At 30.0% G+C, this 22,375-nt stretch overlaps 2 protein-coding genes across 3 annotated transcripts in view; both read left to right on the top strand.

Moving 5' to 3' along the window:
- LOC129743049 (uncharacterized) overlaps nt 1-6,096 on the top strand; it is a 41,152-nt gene extending 35,056 nt beyond the window's left edge. The window contains exon 3 of the mRNA XM_055734991.1: nt 5,973-6,096. Within this exon, the coding sequence (XP_055590966.1) occupies nt 5,973-6,096 (124 nt within the window). The remainder of the gene's footprint in view (nt 1-5,972) is intronic.
- Nucleotides 1-22,375, top strand: part of LOC129748807 (insulin-like growth factor-binding protein complex acid labile subunit) — a 131,635-nt gene that overhangs the window by 25,798 nt on the left and 83,462 nt on the right. The gene's annotated exons all lie outside the window — the stretch shown is intronic.

The following is a 22,375-nucleotide window of genomic DNA, read 5'->3' as shown; positions in this document are numbered from 1 at the left end:
CTTTATTTCAATACTTATTATTTCTTTTTGACCTTGAATATTCTGAATGAACGCGATAGTTATATCACACAATCCTATTTTCTGATTTATTGCTACTGGAATCTCTTATTCTTCACTAACCTGAACACGTAATTCTGTTGACAAATTTTTTGAACTTCACTCCGTGACGGAATGAAATGAAATTGAAACCAAAATTTAAATGACGATCTTTAGATTTTAACATTTCGTCATTCCATATGTCAGAAACCGCTGGACCAAATTCTACAAATTAAGAAATTTTTAATTATTGAAAGCCATGTGTTTATAGTGTAGCATAAAGTTTCATTATTAAATTTAAAACTTATGAGTCACTCGCGGCAAGTGAAAAAATGAAATATTTTGTATTTGGTCCACGATGTGTTATTAATGTATATAGTTTTTAGTTTCACAACTTATTTTTGAATGATGAAAAATGAGGGTGTAACAACGCCAACCGACGATTTTGGCGACTGTTTATGCGAATGCGAATGCGACTACGAATGAAAAATGAGGGTGAAACAAATTCAAACAAGAGAATCTTAACTTTGGTTCAAGTCTCATTTCTTATTTTGCAATCAAATCAAATCAATTGTAATCGCAAGTGAAAATATCATTGATATTAGTGCTTTATATTTTTAAATGAGCTTAAAAATCTTATATGACTTTGTAAATAAGTGAAACAGTAAGAATTGAAGAATCCTGAATATGAACTTGTAATTTTTATTTCAATTTTTCATGTTTATTTGCTTTTTGATGTTGATCGATAATTCATGTTTTTCCTTCGAATTAAAAAATATCTCAAAATACAAGAGAAATCCTTAAAGGGACTTTTCTTCAAAATTACAATGCGACATAAACATTTGTTATATATAACGATCGAAACGTTTCTGTGAAATATCAATATAATAAAGAGAAAAAAAATTGAAAAAAGTGTGTCGTTTTGGAGAGTGAGGATACTTGATCCCTGGGGATACTTGATTCCTTAGCTATATCTCGAAACTGGAATGTCCTACAAAGATCAAATGTTCTAGAAAAGTGTGCCAAATGGAGCAAAATAACAATGTTTAAAGATTAAACATTTTAACAAAATAAATATTTGAGTAATTGAACTTTGTTTGAAAATTTTTACGGAATGTGACTTCAAGATCTTTCTTCATCACTTTAAAATGCCGCCGGTCGTGGCCTAGAGGATAGCGTTCCAGTCTTCTAAGCCAGAGTCCATGAGATCGAATCCCGATCACGGCACATATAGTACTCTTTCTGTGGTCTGATGGTTTTAGCATTTGTAAGATGCTAGCCATAATATCCTTGAAAAATGTACACCTTAGAGTTAAGTAAAAATTAGATCTCTTCAAAGAAACATGAAGTTTCACTGAGATCCTATATGTGTGTGTTCGTTTTTAAAAAAAATGTTCCTTACATGGAAAAATTATAACCAAAATATTTGTTCCAGTATATCAATCGTTCGAGCGTAATATGAACTTCATAATACCATATTTTCAAAGCAATGGGAAACTCTCAACTTTTTTCAGAAAAAAGTTTTCTAAAATGTTGATTATGGGTTCAATTATCCCTAGAGTTGAAAACGGTATATTCTTCTTCTGAATTGATCGCTGATTAATAGATTAATAATATTTATCCAATAAATAATATTTATTCAAAAAATTTCTGAAGAAAAGGGCTAATATAATTAATTTTCTATTAATTATAGAAAATAGCGCCTTTTAGTATGCAATGTCTTTAGAAATGAGACAAAGTTATAGAATTTTCTTTTTTTGTCAGCTATAAGTTGTGAAATGAGAACAAACATGACCAAAATAGTCAATTGACATTCTATCTTGGGGTTTCGTTTGACTTTGTTCTAAGGATTAGGGCTTCCTGAATAAAGTATCAAGTCTCCTTCAATAGAGGATCAAGTCTCCCTTAACTTAAAAAATATCGCATTTTTTTTACTCCTACGTAAAATGCTTCTTGTTCATCTATGGGTTCAAGTATCGTTCTAATTTTTGGAGCATAGAAATTTGAAGTAACACGCTGTCAGAAAATGTAAAAGAGTGCGAGTTGCTTATTTTTTCCAAAAAGATATGGTGAAAATAAGAAAAGGGGATCAAGTATCCCCACTCTCCCCCATCTGTTGTGAATTTGTTTTTCAACGGAACAAAATAAAAAGTTGATTTTCATTAACCTTGTTGTTGGATATTGTTGTTGTTTTTTTTTTAACGCGAACAAAATTTACTCATGCTGAGATTGAAAAATAAGAGAGTAAGATTGTCAGTTAAAGTTATATGCTTCTATGCTTCAACGGTTGTGTCCTGCTGTAAAACTGGTCGCTTCAATTATAAATTTGACTGAATTTGAAACTTCTTACCTTGAAAAAAATTCAACACTTGAAGGCACAACGCCTTTTTTGCTTCTTTGAAAGAACCAAGATATGTTGAATCCTATCATATAAAACATGATTCCATACATATCTATCTAGCGAATATACTGAATGAAGGCAATATTCTCTTCCTAATTAGACTTTTTGAAATTTCATTAAAATTCATAAAAAATAAAGAACTTAGAAGCTCATTAGTTGAAGCAAATACAAAATCTATAACCATTTTCATGTGACAGTTTTATATGAGGGCAAATTGGTGTTTTTTTTTTAAAGTTTCCTTTACAGACCGACTTTTTTTCTACTTTGAGCCTTTATGTTAAACTTTTCAGATTTCCCGGATTTATCCGTACTTGACCGGACATTTAGAACAAATTTAATGAATTATTCGTCCCGGCCCGGTTGCCCGTATTTTGTTGTTGAAAAATGCAAGGACTTTATTTGCAAAAATGAGCAAAAAACTGCAATCGAGTAACTATATTTTCATCATTTTAAGGTTCAAAAACGAAAAATTTCAGGAAAGATTTGTCAAGATAATTTTTTTTATGAGAGCCTTAAAACAATTTGAAATGATGTATTTTGAAAAAAATAAAATGTTTCAGGTGTTTTTCTTCTTCTAATTTCTAGGTTTTATCCCAAGTTTGCCCGTTTTTGTTTTTAGATTTTTGAAATATACTGCCCGGATTTTGCCAGGTTTTGGTTCAAATAGCCCGGATTTTCCCGAAAAATTTCTGATTTTGTAACAAAAATTCAGTTAAAAATCTGCTAAGGAGTTTAGTCGAAAAAATAATGCAACACTTTGTTTTTTGAATATTTGAAACACTTTTTTTGTGAACACTTTTTTGAGAATAATTTCTGCATGCATGAATGAAAATTGATGAAAAGCAGTAACTAGTATATCACTAACATGTGCAAGTTTTAAAAACGTGTTGCCAAGTAGTTTTTACGATAGCCTCTAATACAAAGGCTCACTGACTAAATTGTTTGGGCAGGATCGCGAAAAATTCGGGGATGTCCTAGTGTGAGACCCAAAAACAGCTAGAAATTAACTATTCGACCGAAGTTCATATGGTAAATCGTTCATCGTTCAAGAAGATCAAATGAAGACCTTAATAATTTCATATTTCACTATTCAAGAAGTGAAGATGAATGATTCCATGATGGTAGAGAATGTCACAGGTTATATCAAACGCAGACAAAAAATGGGAAGTCACATGTTTTTACTGGCTCGTCTAGCTGACTCATAAACAGGCCTGACTTCATTTCTGCTATGTAAAAAATATGCTCACCGTTAAAATAAGCACAATGCGGTGGTTAAATCGTGCGCAAAATATTGTAACCGCTAGAGAAGTATCAATACGTATCAGTATCAATATTTTGAAAAATTTCGTAATGGACAGCAAAACGAAGTTTTTAATGAGCAAGTCTCGCCTGAGATGAAGTGATATCAAGCCATTTTTTGTGCAGGTGGAGGACAGTCTGCTAAATTTGCCAGAACTTCGATAAAATTTAAAATTCAGAGTAGTTTTCGATGACATCCAGTTAGGTTGAATTTTGTTGCTAGTAAAGCAACTGAGATTTTTTTTTATTAATCATATAAGATGGGGTGGATTTTGCTTGATTTAGGTTTGTTCATAAGAACAAATAAAATTATGCGAATACTTTAAATCTTTGAAAGCGAGCTTTCTATGTGTTTACCTTTCTAACGTTAGATTTTGGTTGTCCAAATGTTTCGAGCTATTCTGGCATTCCACTCTCCAGTGAAAACTTAAACTAAATTTTAATTAATGAAATTAAAGTTTATTTTAAATTTTTGAGGTATTTAAGCTGTGATTCTTTATTTTTTCGATTTTATTGAGAAAGGAGATGAAATTAATGAATGTTGAAATAAGATTTTCCTATTGTGAATGTGAGAAGCATCACAGACAAGCTATGAAGACAGATAATGCAATTCTTTTTAGTAATGATTAGATTAATAGCTTTTCACGTAAACCTTTCATGTTAGCCAAAATTTGACTACACAAATATTGCTACCTAAACAAAATTTTACGATTTTTTTCATAAAAATTCAATTGCTGACTAATAAAACTTTGTAAAATAATATTCTACTCAACATTTTTTTAAGTTTGGCACATAAAGTATGCTACATATTTTCATCTTTACCAAATTCAAAGCGGATCAAGGATGTCTAATCCATCCGTTTTTTAGACATTTATCTGCCATACCAGATTGTAGACTATTTAAAAAAAATGAAAAAAATACATAAAATCTCTCCTTCCGGGTGGCGGCTGTTCGGAAACGTCTGTCTAGAAGAAAAAAAATAACAGGGTCCCGGCTGAAGATCCCGTACGGCTCTCAGAATGCTCTTTCGTAATTGCCAACATCTTCTGCCAAAGAACCATGTAGAATAATCAAACGCAACAGCGAGCGTTTGAAGTCCCTTCTAGTTAGCTAGAGCGAGCGGATGAAATAGCGGCTGAAATCCGTAGCTCCTATTCATTGCATTCAATTTGAGATGAAGAAAAGTCCCTCTAATCCCTCCCCGAAAAATATTTTTTTCCGACTCTCTCTTCCTCTTCCCATATTTTGATACCCCAGGTTGCTTTTTATGCCGGGGTCCGATCTTTTCTATCCAACTTCCCTCAAAGGCCAATCAGTGTAATTAAAGTTCATCAATTTCTCTCGAAAACGAGCTCTAGCATTGGAAAACCTTCAGCAAACGCCCGCCTGGAATCGGGAATGTTTTGCTGCTTTCGGTTTTTCGAGCTGATGGCTGACGTGAGTCACACACAGTTGAGAGAGTGGTGCCTTTTCCGAAAATCATTATTCAACCCCACCATTCGACTGCGGACGCCATGGCCATCATCATCTCCTCGGTCTGCCGGCTGGCTGAAAAGAAATATTGCCACGTTTCTGTTTTATCTCCCGGCAGAAATAATCGTTCATTAATAATTTATTTTCTGTAGCCTTTTGTTCGGGTCCTTATCGGGGAGAAACGGTTTTCTCCCGGCTGAAAGCGCAAGTCGTGATAGAAAACCGGAAAAAGGAAACGAAAATCAGCAGCAGCAGTTGCAGTCGGTCGTAATTTGTTAAACTGCGGTTGTTCCAGCTCTCTCGGCCAAACGTTATCCTCTTTGGAAAATATCGAAAACGACCTCGATAGCACGTTTTTATCTCTAATCCATTTTATGATCCTTGCTAGGCAACATCACATTCTCTTTGCTTCTTAGACCCAACCGAACGGAATGCACGGGACCACGGGATATAAATTCCTCTGTTTTCTATCAAAAAGTTTCACTTCCAGTCATCGCTTTCGCTGAAAATTGAGCATACGGTCAGTATCAGTCTACCTTTTTACCCCGTTCTGATCCCAATCGTTTCAACCCCTACAACATTCCGCCAGGTTTGAAGCATTATTCCGGGGGAGTCCGACCAGAAGCCAGCAGCCGTCCGTAGCAGCACAATTACGATAATTAACGGAATCGTCGGTGCGATCGTAAATTATATGATTATATTTATGTCTCAAGGGAATATTCTTCGGGTTCAGCCAGACTTTTCTCTTTTGCTACTTTTGAAGGCGCGATAGCCGGAAACAACCTGGAACAGAACCGCGGCAGGAACAAACTCGTCATAAACCGGACAGCTTTCGATACGGTTTCGTGAATGGGATTATTCTGGCTGTTGAATGTTCTTTCGGGTAATGCAAAAGGGATGCCTCAAGGTTTCGGACAATTAAATTGGGAAGAAATTTCTATTTTAACTATTAAAACTATTCAATCTTCAAAGTATAAAGGTACCTACAAAAAATTTCCATGACAGTAACGAGGGTGTTGAAATGAGCCAATCAGTTCTTGGTGCCTTAAAATCATTGGTTGGTTTAAGAGTCCTGAATTCTAAAATTTTGGAATAAAATAAACTAGAAGTCGATTTTGGAAGTTCTTATTTTTCATCCAAAGCCGCCATTCAAAATCACTCTTCCAAATCATCTGAGTACACCAATCCGATTCTTGATTCTTATTTGACGATTTGAAGTTAACAATGTTCATTTCTATTCCAAATTCTCAATTTCCTGAATCAAAATTTTCAATTCCAAATTTCAACTTCTCAATTCTAAACTTCCATTCTTTATTCTCAATTCTCAAACCCCTAATCTAAATTCTCAATTCTCAATTCTCAATTCTCAATTCTCAATTCTCAATTCTCAATTCTCAATTCTCAAATCTCAATTCTCAATTTTGACAATTTTGACAATTTTGACAATTTTGACAATTTTGACAATTTTGACAATTTTGACAATTTTGACAATTTTGACAATTTTGACAATTTTGACAATTTTGTCAATTTTGACAATTCTGACAATTTTGACAATTTGGACAATTTTGACAATTTTGACAATTTTGACAATTTTGACAATTTTGACAATTTTGACAATTTTGACAATTTTGACAATTTTGACAATTTTGACAATTTTGACAATTTTGACAATTTTGACAATTTTGACAATTTTGACAATTTTGACAATTTTGACCATTTTGACAATTTTGACAATTTTGACAATATTGACAATTTTGACAATTTTGACAATTTTGACAATTTTGACAATTTTGACAATTTTGACAATTTTGACAATTTTGACAATTTTGACAATTTGGACAATTTTGACAGTTTTGACAATTTTGACAATTTTGACAATTTTGACAATTTTGACAATTTTGACAATTTTGACAATTTTGACAATTTTGACAATTTTGACAATTTTGACAATTTTGACAATTTTGACAATTTTGACAATTTTGACAATTTTGACAATTTTGACAATTTTGACAATTTTGACAATTTTGACAATTTTGACAATTTTGACAATTTTGACAATTTTGACAATTTTGACAATTTTGACAATTTTGACAATTTTGACAATTTTGACAATTTTGACAATTTTGACAATTTTGACAATTTTGACAATTTTGACAATTTTGACAATTTTGACAATTTTGACAATTTTGACAATTTTGACAATTTTGACAATTTTGACAATTTTGACAATTTTGACAATTTTGACAATTTTGACAATTTTGACAATTTTGACAATTTTGACAATTTTGACAATTTTGACAATTTTGACAATTTTGACAATTTTGACAATTTTGACAATTTTGACAATTTTGACAATTTTGACAATTTTGACAATTTTGACAATTTTGACAATTTTGACAATTTTGACAGTTTTGACAATTTTGAAAATTTTGACAATTTTGACAATTTTGACAATTTTGACAATTTTGACAATTTTGACAATTTTGAAAATTTTGACAATTTTGACAATTTTGACAATTTTGACAATTTTGACAATTTTGACAATTTTGACAATTTTGACAATTTTGACAATTTTGACAATTTTGACAATTTTGACAATTTTGACAATTTTGACAATTTTGACAATTTTGACAATTTTGACAATTTTGACAATTTTGACAATTTTGACAATTTTGACAATTTTGACAATTTTGACAATTTTGACAATTTTGACAATTTTGACAATTTTGACAATTTTGACAATTTTGACAATTTCGACAATTTTGACAATTTTGACAATTTTGACAATTTTGGATATAATCAGAAATTGAATTGAATAATTGATGCTTGGCTACATTCAGATGATTTTTTGTACTTCCAGCTCTTAAAATAAATGCCAAATGTTTATTAGCCTAGGTATTTTTGTCAGGTTTATTTTTTATCTCACGTTGTAGCCAGGCAATAATCATAAAAACATTTCTCACCCCGGGAATAATGTCGTTTTGCTAGAATATAAACCTTGTGAACTTCCTGATGGGAGCCATTCCGAGTGTAGGTGTTTCAGAACATAGAGAAGCTGAGCTAGAATTTGAAACCTTTTGTGTTCGATGTAGAAGAGAAGATTTAAGAAAATAAGCCCAAAATGAACCGAAACGGAAAACCAGGAGAACCTGAGCAGAGATTAAAAAAACAACAACAATTTCGGAGGATAACATTTGTTTCCCAGAACAGAAAATCGATGAACCAACAAGAAAATGTTGAATAGCACAGGGAGACCAAGTGCTGCAATTGATGCTTTGCTTACAAAAGTTTTTTTTGGGTCTCTCCCATTTTTGCCCTAACGGTCCAGACTCAGAGGTAGCAAATCCTCAGATGAATGTAGCCTCGCAACTTTACCTGCAGAATTTAGATACTGGGCCTATAGGCTCGTTTTCTTCCGGGAGAGACTGGCTGGCAATTTTTATGCAAATTACCTTTTATTACCTCCGAAATGCTTCATGAATACTTGATGCAGTAAAATACACCTGTTGTTTGGTTTTGTGTTTTTTTTCTGGCAATAATTCTGGGTGGTTTGACTTTTTACCTTGACGACGACTACCCTCGGCGAATTGGCGCAAAAAGTATGAACAGGGTAGAAGGAGGAGCTTTATGATCTTCCGCTTCCGTGTCATCCGGAAATGACCGAGCGACCGACCCCACCAAATCCAGAATCTTCCTGTCTGACACGTGGTCTGTGTGGGCTGCTTCCGAATCACGTGGCGTGAGGGGCTTCAGCTTTGGAAGATAAAATTCCAAACCAAGTGATTATTAATTCGGGAGCTTCTCGGGAGATTTAACTTCTTTCAGAAAAATTGGGGGAAAGAGAGCTTAATTCCGAATTCACCACAAGATGGCTCCAGTCAGTCAGGTTGATTCCTCGTGAATGTGATTCAGGCGAGCGAGAAATGTCATTTACCTTTTTCTTGGGAAGCCAATATGACGCGCCCCGGATAAAGGTCGTACTGCTTTAAGTGTCCGATCGTAAAAGGAAATTACCTACGATGCCTTTCAGCAGGTAGAATTGTTTTGGCTCAACCAAAACGGTTGCTGCTTCAAGGAAAAGATGAAACAATTTGCAATTTGACGCCTTTACGGCTCATGAAGCAATTATTGTTATGGTCTAAGAAAAGTATGACGTTCGAGAACTTAGTTTAACGGAAGTTTAGAGCGTTCAATTGCAAATAGGCTTAAAATCTTTACCTTCTCAAGTGAAAAAATATTCCGAGACAACCCTGGAATTGTCAAAATTGTCAAAATTGTCAGAATTGTCAAAATTGTCAAAATTGTCAAAATTGTCAAAATTGTCAAAATTGTCAAAATTGTCAAAATTGTCAAAATTGTCAAAATTGTTAAAATTGTCAAAATTGTCAAAATTGTCAAAATTGTCAAAATTGTCAAAATTGTCAAAATTGTCAAAATTGTCAAAATTGTCAAAATTGTCAAAATTGTCAAAATTGTCAAAATTGTCAAAATTGTCAAAATTGTCAAAATTGTCAAAATTGTCAAAATTGTCAAAATTGTCAAAATTGTCAAAATTGTCAAAATTGTCAAAATTGTCAAAATTGTCAAAATTGTCAAAATTGTCAAAATTGTCAAAATGGTCAAAATTGTCAAAATTGTCAAAATTGTCAAAATTGTCAAAATTGTCAAAATTGTCAAAATTGTCAAAATTGTCAAAATTGTCAAAATTGTCAAAATTGTCAAAATTGTCAAAATTGTCAAAATTGTCAAAATTGTCAAAATTGTCAAAATTGTCAAAATTGTCAAAATTGTCAAAATTGTCAAAATTGTCAAAATTGTCAAAATTGTCAAAATTGTCAAAATCGTCAAAATCGTCAAAATTGTCAAAATTGTCAAAATTGTCAAAATTGTCAAAATTGTCAAAATTGTCAAAATTGTAAAAAATTGTCAAAATTGTCAAAATTGTCAAAATTGTCAAAATTGTCAATATTGTCAAAATTGTCAAAATTGTCAAAATTGTCAAAATTGTCAAAATTGTCAAAATTGTCAAAATTGTCAAAATTGTCAAAATTGTCAAAATTGTCAAAATTGTCAAAATTGTCAAAATTGTCAAAATTGTCAAAATTGTCAAAATTGTCAAAATTGTCAAAATTGTCAAAATTGTCAAAATTGTCAAAATTGTCAAAATTGTCAAAATTGTCAAAATTGTGAAAATTGTGAAAATTGTCAAAATTGTCAAAATTGTCAAAATTGTCAAAATTGTCAAAATTGTCAAAATTGTCAAAATTGTCAAAATTGTCAAAATTGTCAAAATTGTCAAAATTGTCAAAATTGTCAAAATTGTCAAAATTGTCAAAATTGTCAAAATTGTCAAAATGGTCAAAATTGTCAAAATTGTCAAAATTGTCAAAATTGTCAAAATTGTCAAAATTGTCAAAATTGTCAAAATTGTCAAAATTGTCAAAATTGTCAAAATTGTCAAAATTGTCAAAATTGTCAAAATTGTCAAAATTGTCAAAATTGTCAAAATTGTCAAAATTGTCAAAATTGTCAAAATTGTCAAAATTGTCAAAATTGTCAAAATTGTCAAAATTGTCAAAATTGTCAAAATTGTCAAAATTGTCAAAATTGTCAAAACTGTGAAAATTGTCAAAATTGTCAAAATTGTCAAAATTGTCAAAATTGTCAAAATTGTCAAAATTGTCAAAATTGTCAAAATTGTCAAAATTGTCAAAATTGTCAAAATTGTCAAAATTGTCAAAATTGTCAAAATTGTCAAAATTGTCAAAATTGTCAAAATTGTCAAAATTGTCAAAATTTTCAAAATTGTCAAAATTGTCAAAATTGTCAAAATTGTCAAAATTGTCAAAATTGTCAAAATTGTCAAAATTGTCAAAATTGTCAAAATTGTCAAAATTGTGAAAATTGTCAAAATTGTCAAAATTGTCAAAATTGTCAAAATTGTCAAAATTGTCAAAATTGTCAAAATTGTCAAAATTGTCAAAATTGTCAAAATTGTCAAAATTGTCAAAATTGTCAAAATTGTCAAAATTGTCAAAATTGTCAAAATTGTCAAAATTGTCAAAATGGTCAAAATTGTCAAAATTGTCAAAATTGTCAAAATTGTCAAAATTGTCAAAATTGTCAAAATTGTCAAAATTGTCAAAATTGTCAAAATTGTCAAAATTGTCAAAATTGTCAAAATTGTCAAAATTGTCAAAATTGTCAAAATTGTCAAAATTGTCAAAATTGTCAAAACTGTGAAAATTGTCAAAATTGTCAAAATTGTCAAAATTGTCAAAATTGTCAAAATTGTCAAAATTGTCAAAATTGTCAAAATTGTCAAAATTGTCAAAATTGTCAAAATTGTCAAAATTGTCAAAATTGTCAAAATTGTCAAAAATGTCAAAAATGTTGAAGTAGTCAAAATTTTTAAAGAAGTCGAAATTGTCAAAATGATGATACGAGCACTGATGATACGGAATTATGAATTTTGGAACTAAGATTTGAAAATAAATATTTGAGAACTAATTGGTTTTTCAAAGAAAATTCCATTAAAATAGATTCAAGGAAAATCAATCTTAACATTTAGTCGAGCTGAATTCGAAACAATCGCTTTTCGATTGGTCAAGTTTACCAATTTGAAAGCAAAAGAATCGACTTTTTCATTTGTGTTCCAAAAAATTACCCATCAACCATTTTTTTCAAATACACCTCCATCACCTGTAAAGCCAAAAAAAAAACTGAAAATCGATTGGCTTTTGTGTGACATTGTGCCGGAAAATAGGTTCCTAGTTTTTTTTTCCTCAGCAGCCTTCACATTCATCCTTTAACCAAGGCGAAAAACTGACCTTTTCTATTGGGAAAATTCTTTCGGGAAATCGGTTTTCATTCGTTTTGGATGGAATTCTTTTTCTGAATGGTCAGAAATCTGGATTTTATTGCTTCAATTTGGTCTGCACCAAATCTTCCATCCATATTGTGTAGGTCCAAGCTCCCCATGACAATGGAACTAAGCCTGTTCCAGAGGCTGATTTTTTTTTCTTGTAGTTGGATTTACAGAGAAGAATCTCGAAGAAAAGGATCGTAACGATTGGGACAAAAATGTAATGTCGTATTGCCCTAATCGAAATGGGTAGCCTTAAAAACTACCTTTGTGGTAAAAATAATCTACGACTCCCTCCAAAGAAGTAGCATAAAGGTATTAGTCAAGCAGAATAAGTTTCGAAAATGTTCTGCACTTTTTATAAAGTGTAGTTACACCATTTATGAAATGTGTCTATAAAACTTACAATCAAAATCTAACATTTTCAAACATTATTTTTCCTATTTTTTTTATCTTTTATAACTAAACAGTTTCATCATTTGAGAAAGGTTCTTCAAACATTCCACAAACCTAGCCCAAAGGCTTGAAAAATCTTTCAAATGGAAGGTTCGAAATGCACGCAACTTGTGCTTCTGTTGCCATAATTATCCTATCGACCCGAATCCGCTTCGAAAGAAAAATAAAAATTGCTTCTGGCCCATCAAAAACCCTCAAGTGGAGGGAAAAACTTTAGGAAACTGCTGTTTTGCTTTTATGTTTTTATTTCTTCCTCTGTTTCCATTTCTGAGTTTTGTTTTCCTTTGTTTCCAGTTAAGGGAGCAAATAACAGAACAAAAAATCGACCCAATTTTAATCCTTAAAGTCAAAGTGGGACTCTTCTTGCGAAGCGAAGCTCAATCGGGTTAGCCAACTGGAACCTTGGGAATTTCGTCGATTTGGGCTCCTGAAACGAATTGCCTAACTTTCCGACTGATCCCTTTTTAATTCGTTAGGCCAGGGATGAGCAATCCGCGGCCCGCGGGCCGCATGTGGCCCGCGTGACTCTTCTGTGCGGCCCGCGAAGCTTTTTTCAATTTTTTTTACCTTTACTTTTTTCTACAATGGATTGTTAAAAAAATTTATACGTCTTCATAAAAAAATGCACTTATCTGCATTTGCCCTACAATCATTTAGATTGTCACTTTTTTCTGACATTTTAAGCATTTATAATGTTTTGTTCAAGGCATAAATGCAATATTGTTTATTGGCATTATGTAATAATGGAGTTTGTTAGGGCAGACCATTTCGGATGGTAAAAAATGACTTATCTTGCTGACGTTGAAAATAGAAAGAGGCATTTAATTTTATTCATGCTAAACATTACAGTTTTTGGCACCCTGATTCTCCATATTATTCTTCATATTATTTTTAAATTGCGACCCAGAGATGGGTCTTGACTCAAACATTCAGTTAGCGAAACTTTTTTTGTAGAGAAATGAATCCAACTTAGATGAAATTTCAGGGACTAGATAAGAGAAAATCGATGTTGAAAAACATGCGAAAAAAATTCGCCTTGTCTCCCGGTGAGACTTGAACCCACATCTTGCGCCTCTCCGGGGCCCATGTATTAACATTCTACTACAGGAGACCAACCTGGCGTATGAATATTATACTGGTTGAGTGTCGATGTCTATCGGAATGAAGGGAATAGTTCTCCCATGTGCTCATAATCATTTTTCTTGGTCTATTTCTATTCCCATCATTTCATCTTACGGTAGTTGGAATCAAGTTTGGACATTTTTAAGCACGGCAAGATTTGCATTGCCTTCTCATATCCTGGGAATAGAAATAGACCAAGAAAAATGATTATGAGCACACATGGTGAAAGGAATATCGATGTTTGTTAGTGAGGTCATTTTTTTCAGTTTCAAGCAAAATAAAGTTGCATGATAAAAAATATGCTCAGCAGACAAAAAGGCTTGTTCTGTTAGCTCTGGCGAAAAAAAAATTAAAACAAATTATTAAACAATTATCAAACAATTATTTCTGAATATTGAAGAAAATTACGGAAGTTTAATAATAAAGCCTGGATGAGCGATTTAAGACTTTATTTTTAACATGAATCAGCTGGCAAAAAAGTTACCGACAAAAATTATTAGTTTTGATAAAAACAATAATTGTCTGAAATTCTGAAATTCAACCCAACAGGTCTTTGACGATTATCTGTGCTGCTTTTTTTCAGAAATTTTATAGATCATTTATAACAAACACCTATAAATTGAGTTAATTCACTTACTTATTTTAATTACCAAGGTCATAATATAGCTCTAAAAATGCTATACTAATGATATCTAAATAATATTAAAAATTAATACTGATGTTATGAAATCGCTTGGTACATCTTTGTACCTGAAAATGATCACATTTTCATATGTGATGAAAGACATTAGAGAAACATGAACTATCAAAGAACGAAAGAACATAAGCCGTAAATATCATGAAAATTTCGAAAAAGATACAACGGCTCACCGACAGGACGTTGTATCTTTTTCGAAATTTTCATGATATTTACGGCTTATGTTCTTTCGTTCTTTGATAGTTCATGTTTCTCTAATGTCTTTCATCACATATGAAAATGTGATCATTTTCAGGTACAAAGATGTACCAAGCGATTTCATAACATCAGTATTGATTTCAACAGAGCAACACCTCCCTGTGTAACTGGTCTGCTCGGAACCTTGAGCGGCACTGATTGCTTCTTCATCTGACCATTGATGTCAACCTTCCAGATTTTGTCTGGATCTTCCAGACTTTTTGGACTTTTGCCAGACATTTTTTTAGGTTTCCAGACTTCCAGACTTTTGGCATTTCTTCCAGACAATTCCAGACTTTTGTGTTTGGACATAAATTGTTCTAAGATTCTATGAAAATTTAATTTTGTCAGGGTGTAATATGGCAGGAAACAGGGTGGCCACCCATTCGGGAAATGCCTGAAAAAGACGGGATTTGGAATCCACCGGGAAAAATGCAGGAAAAAGCCGGGAATTTCTCCCGAAAAGTCTGGAATTTTTGGCTCGGTGAAAGTCTGTTCAATGAAGTTTGAACGAAAAAGGCGAAACAATTAAAAATTGATTCACAGTTGATCATCAATCTCTTTCCGATTGGCTTCGACCGATTTCTACCAGGTCGAAATGGATCCTCCTACCGTGTTGGATCGGTTTTGACTAGTTTTAACTTGCTTCATTGAACAACAGGAATAACCGTAACGAAATCGATAATCCAGTATGCTCGTTATACTCACTCGAGAGATGTCAAGTCCTATTAAAACAAAAAAAAGGATAACAATCTGTTATAGAAACTATTGCAAATCGGAAGCGAGAGGCGGCCGAGGAGGCGAAACAATTGAAGCTTCTATCCGACGCTCATAGAGAGGAAGTATGATGGACGACAAAATTTGTACTCGGCCAACGGCCAAATACCGAATATTGACCTTTTAAACTATTCGACCAAACGAATATTCGGTCGAATACTCCAGAGAATTTTCAATTATAAAACCAAGAGCGATTATTTCATTTTCCTTATATTTGTTCCATTGTAATACCCCTCATGTTTTGAATCGATCATTTCCAATCAGATGATATTACCATATGATGTATTACGAGGTCTTTTTCAGGTAGGGGTTTCTCTGATATTCAAAATGTCTCAAAGAATTGAAAGGACATTAGATGACTTGTCGCTGCTAGGGCTTTGGTTACCAAAGATATTTGGATCTTGTGAAATCTGGAACAAAACATGTCAAAGCAGGTGCTAAGCAATTTGAAATTGCTTATTTGATATTGAATAATATGAAGGTCGGATTTGAGCAAAATATCTTCAGAATAGTAGTTTCAAAGAACGATGATTTTTAACTTACATAAAAATACCATACTTTCCATCACCCGTTTATGGTCGGGCAATTCAGGACGATTTTTGAAAAAAATTTAAAAACAAAGGCAAATCTTAGAAATCTAGGTCTAGGTAGGTGGATTTTTGTTTTGTTTCCTGTTTTACAAAATCGGGAATTTCATGTTAGCATGCGGGAAAAAGTCGGGAAAAATGCGGGAAATCCAAAATGGATTTCGAGTGGCCACCCTGAGGAAATGATTAGTAGAACCTATGAACTATGAATTCAATAAGGGTTCGAAACCTTGGCAAATGCTTTGAGGATGTATGTTAAATTGGATGTATGTTAAACTGAGAGCACGTGACTGATATAGTGACAGAAAAATACTATTGTAACATTGAGATCTGGGGACCAAAAAAAAAGGTCGCCATCTTCAAAACTTAGGTGTCCAGACATTTGCAGAAATTTCCAGACATTTTTTAAAAATCTTCCAGACTTTTCTAAAAAATAGTTGGCAACCCTGCATCTGACCGTAAGTTGCGGCAAACCCGAAGCAATCGACCATGTGCTCGCTCGGCTAAAATCCCGAGTCGATGGGTGGGGTTAGAGAAACAAGAGAGATCAATAGAGGGAAAGATCACATGCGGGATATACATGGTGTTTCGATAGAAGGTCCAGCAGTTGATCGGCAGAGCTCGATTGCTCGTGTTCGCCGGTTCCATCACGTTCACCGTGGTGGAATTGGCTAACGCGCCGTTGTACCGAAGCGGAGATTGCAGGTCCTGTCGGTGAGCCGTTGTATCTTTTTCGAAATTTTCATGATATTTACGGCTTATGTTCTTTCGTTCTTTGATAGTTCATGTTTCTCTAATGTCTTTCATCACATATGAAAATGTGATTAAAAATTAATAAAATCTTGATAAAAATTCTAGAATCTATGATATATTTTTGAAGATATTTGCCTAAAAATATGTGAAATTGTGCATTTTTCTGTGATTTCGACAACCTCGCTTAACCTTTCCTTAATGATCCAATACAAAACTTCAATTTAAAAAACGGAGTTTTTACCGTTTGTAGGAAAAAATCTCGGCTTTGCAGAAAAGCTTTAATTGTGGGAAAAAATCACAGAAAGTCAATTAGAAATTCAACGTCCAACGCTAAGAAGACGGTGATTTCTTTAAATATATATTTTTTACACTCTTAGTTTTAAACGTGGTAAGCTACAGAAGATTTTTTAAAAGAAGTGATGATGAATAGTACCATCAGTTTTAACAAGATGAATGTAAGAACGAATGTTCGGAAAGAAGTACTATTAAAAACTTGAGAGAATTTTATTTCCTGACAAAGATTTAGTGATGTACCTTTCGAATATCGGGTATTTAAAAAGTCGTGTTCAATTTCTGATTTTAAACACATGAATTCGTTTTATTTTTCCTTTATCAGATTTATTTTGCCTCTATCTATGACCTTGTACAACAGTTAAATGTAACTTTGAGGTTATCGTAATTTCGAATAATAAACTTAAACTTAAACTTTAAAAACAAAATTTTAGTTATAAAAAATGACGTGAAGCTTTGCTAACTATCAAAAAAAGTTATTTTAAGTGCGGCCCGCCAACCAGATTTAAAATTTAAATTGGCCCGTTGGTCCAAAAGGTTGCTCACCCCTGCGTTAGGCTATTAAAGTTACACCGGGGGCCTGGAACGGAAATGCTCCAATGCACTTTATGCATAAAGAAAATGGAGAATGAAAGTAACGTTTATCTCAAAACGTTAAAAGGAATAGAGAGCAAATTACAAGAAAGAGTAAAAAAAAAAATAAAAATCCTCGAAAATGAAACAAATCGGTAAGAAAATTGAAAACGGGCAGGAAATATTGCATAAAAAATTTCATAGTAATACAAAAATTTTCAAAAATGATACAAAAAAAAAAATAACAGACCTAAAACAATATTGCTACATATATGATACCAGCTAAAACGATTGAAATATATAAGTTATGGAACTGGAACAAACATGAGACAAGAATGATACAAATATGATAAAGAAAAGATAAGATGTAACATTGTAACAATGTTACAATTTCAAAATGTTACAAAAAGTGGAACAAAAAAGATTCGAAAACTAATGAAAAAAATAAGAAAATCGATTAAAAATCCACCAAAATATGATACAAAAACCAAAATTGCAATAATACAAAAATTAAGTAATAAAATACAAAAAATTAAAAAAAAATGTTTTTCAATTGTTAAAATTAATCAGGAAAGATTCAAATATCAATAAAAGCGAAACAAAATGGAAAAAAAATTAAAAAAAAAATCGGAAAAATGGTTCAACAATGAATAAAAAATTGAAACAAAACATATACAAAGATATATACAAAAATTTCAAAAATTTATAAACATGTATAAACATGTATAACAATTACAAAAAAAATTTAACAGCTACGCTTAGCAAACCTGGAAAATGTACCAAAATTCACAAACATTTTCAAAAATTTACAAATATTTAAAACAATTAACATAAATTTACAAATACTAACAAAAATAACAAAAATAACAAGAATTCACAAAAATTTACAAAAATTTAAAAAATTAACTAAAAATAAGAAAAACTTACAAAAATTAACAAGAATTTACAAAAATTAACGAAAATTTACAAAAAATTAAAAAAAATTACAAAAATTTAAAAAAATTTACAAAAATTCAAATAAATTTACAAAAATTTACAAAAATTTACAGAAACTCACAAAAATTTACAAAAAATAACAAAATTTTTGAAAAATTGACAACATATGGAAAAAATTGACAAAAATTTACAAAAATTGACAAAAATTGACAAAAATTGACAAAAAATGACAAAAATTGACAAAAATGACAAAAATGACAAAAATGACAAAAATTGACAAAAATTGACAAAAATTGACTAAAATTGACAAAAATTGACAAAAATTGACAAAAATTGACAAAAGTTGACAAAAATTGACAAAAATTGACAAAAATTGACAAAAATTGACAAAAATTGACAAAAATTGACAAAAATTGACAAAAATTGACAAACATTTACAAAAATTGACAAAATTTGACAAAATTTGACAGAACTTTACAAAAATTGACAAAAATTGACATAAATTGAAAAAATTTAAAAAATTGACAAAAATTGTCAAAAATTTATATAAAAATGTCAAAACTGATGAAAATTGACAAAAATTCCCAAAAATTTATAACAATTTCCAAATTGATGAAACTGACAGAAAATCACAAAAATTTATACAGACGGACAAAAATTTACAAAAAATCACAAACAATCACAAAAATTTACAAATGTTTACAAAAATTTACAAAAAATTATAAAAATTTACAAAAATTTACCATTATTTACAAAAGCTTACAAAATAACTGGAAAAATGCTGACAAAATTGAACATAAAAATGTAAAAATATGCCAAATCTGACAAAAATTGAAAAAAATTTACAAAAATCGACAAAAATTGAAAAAAAACTACAGAAATTGACAAAAAGTGACAAAAACTGACGAAAATTGACAAAAAAATTACAACAAATTACAAAAAATGACAAAAATTTACAAAAATCGAAATAAATTGACAAACATTGACAAAAATTGACAAAAATTGACAAAAATTGACAAAAATTGACAAAAATTGACAAAAATTGACAAAAATTGACAAAAATTGACAAAAATTGACAAAAATTGACAAAAATTGACAAAAATTGACAAAAATTGACAAAAATTGACAAAAAATTGACAAAAATTGACAAAAATTGACAAAAATTGACAAAAATTGACAAAAATTGACAAAAATTGACAAAAATTGACAAAATTTGACAAAAATTGACAAAAATTGACAAAAATTGACAAAAATTGACAAAAATTGACAAAAATTGACAAAAATTGACAAAAATTGACAAAAATTGACAAAAATTGACAAAAATTGACAAAAATTGACAAAAATTGACAAAAATTGACAAAAATTGACAAAAATTGACAAAAATTGACAAAAATTGACAAAAATTGACAAAAATTGACAAAAATTGACAAAAATTGACAAAAATTGACAAAAATTGACAAAAATTGACAAAAATTGACAAAAATTGACAAAAATTGACAAAAATGACAAAAATGACAAAAATTGACAAAAATTGACAAAAATTGACAAAAATTGACAAAAATTGACAAAAATTGACAAAAAATGACAAAAATTGCCAAAAATTGACAAACATTTACAAAAATTTACAAAAAATGACAAAAATTGACATAATTTGACAAATATTGACAAAATTGATAAAATTGACAAAACTTGACACAAATTGACAAAAATCGAATTAAATTGACAAAATTTGACAAAAATTGACAAAAATTGACAAAAATTGACAAAAATTGACAAAAATTGACAAAAATTGACAAAAATTGACAAAAATTGACAAAAATTGACAAAAATTGACAAAAATTGACAAAAATTGACAAAAATTGACAAAAATTGACAAAAATTGACAAAAATTGACAAAAATTGACAAAAATTGACAAAAATTGACAAAAATTGACAAAAATTGACAAAAATTAACAAAAATTGACAAAAATTGACAAAAATTGACAAAAATTGATAAAAAATGACAAAAATTGACAAAAATTGACAAAAATTGACAAAAATTGACAAAAATTGACAAAAATTGACAAAAATTGACAAAAATTGACAAAAATTGACAAAAATTGACAAAAATTGACAAAAATTGACAAAAATTGACAAAAATTGACAAAAATTGACAAAAATTGACAAAAATTGACAAAAATTGACAAAAGTTGACAAAAATTGACAAAAATTGACAAAAATTGACAAAAATTGACAAAAATTGACAAAAATTGACAAAAATTGACAAAAATTGACAAAAATTGATAAAAATTGACAAAAATCAAAAAAAAAGGACAAAAATTGACAAAAATTGACAAAAATTGACAAAAATTGACAAAAAATTGACAAAAATTGACAGAAATTGACGAAAATTTACAAAATTTGACAAAATTTGACAAAATTTGACAAAATTTGACAAAATTTGACAAAATTTGACAAAAATTGACAAAATTTGACGAAAGTGACAAAAATTGACAAAAATTGACAAAAATTGACAAAAGTTTATTAAAATTTACATTAGTTGTAAAGACTTGACAAAAATTAACAATTATTTACAAAATTTTTTCAAAAAATTACAAAAAATTCCAAAAAACTACAAAAAATTACCAAAAATTACACAAAATTTCAAAAATAACAAAAAATTACAAAAAATGACAAAAATAACAAAAAATTACAAAATTTTTCAAAGAATTACAAAAAATTACATAAATTTACAAAAATTTACCAAATTTTACAAAGTTTTACAAAATTTTTACAAAATTTTACAAAAGTTTACAAAATTTAACAAAACTTTACATAATTTTACAAAATTTTACAAAATTTTACCAAATTTTACGAAATTTCGCAAAATTTTACAAAATTTTACAAAATTTTACAAAATTTTACAAAATTTTACAAAATTTTACAAAATTTTACAAAATTTTACAAAATTTCACAAAATTTTACAAAATTTTACAAAATTTTGCAAAATTTTACAAATGTTACAAATTTTTTTAAAATTTTACAAAACTTTTAACAAATTAATAAATTTTTCAAATTTTTTTAAAATTGAACTAAATATATAAATTTTTCATAAATCCATGAAAATTGGCAAAAATTGAAATCTTTTTTAAAGTTGTGTAAAATTGACAAATGTTGACAAAAATTGACAAACACTGACAATTTTGAAAAAATTGATTAAAAATGGATGAAAAATATCGACATTATTTGACTTGCATTGTAAACACAAGACAAAAAAGCTTATTTTGACTTATTGGAACTAGTAGACGTGGTTCCAAAAATGCTTTATGATTTTTTTATCAGCTCTTATTTTCCAGTTTACTTCTTTAAATAGGTTTTAATTTCTTTTATGAACTTGTGCTCATTTTTTGGAAAATTTTAAGAACTTTACAAAGATTTTGAAGTTAAAAGGTTTAATTCAATTATTAATTTTCCCGAAAACTAAGATTAGTTTTTAATTCGAGTTTATTGAATTAAAATTTTCAATATCAAGTACCAAATAAAATTGTTCTGAATGATGTAAGAAATAGTTGTAGTTTAATTTTTTCAAATTCCTAAAAATTGCAGAACTTATTCAAGCGCTGTGTTTCTGGAACTAAAATAATATAAGGAAAGATCCGAATCCTTAATTGAATGAAAAATAATGAATTGATTAAAAATCTATTTTTGATATTCTTGTAGGATTTTATATCGATTTTACTCAAAACAGTCAAATTTCAAATTTTCACAAGCCATATCATCAAAACTTGGGATGACAGACAAAATCTGATGAATGACTTGAATTGAGGACTTCGAAGTCTTCCAGAACCAAATTTTAAACCACAGTCATTAAAACTACTTTTCCCTTGAGAAAA

The sequence above is a fragment of the Uranotaenia lowii genome, chromosome 2 (assembly GCF_029784155.1).
Source record: "Uranotaenia lowii strain MFRU-FL chromosome 2, ASM2978415v1, whole genome shotgun sequence".
Taxonomy (NCBI): domain Eukaryota; kingdom Metazoa; phylum Arthropoda; class Insecta; order Diptera; family Culicidae; genus Uranotaenia; species Uranotaenia lowii.
This window is presented reverse-complemented; position numbering and strand designations above follow the sequence as displayed.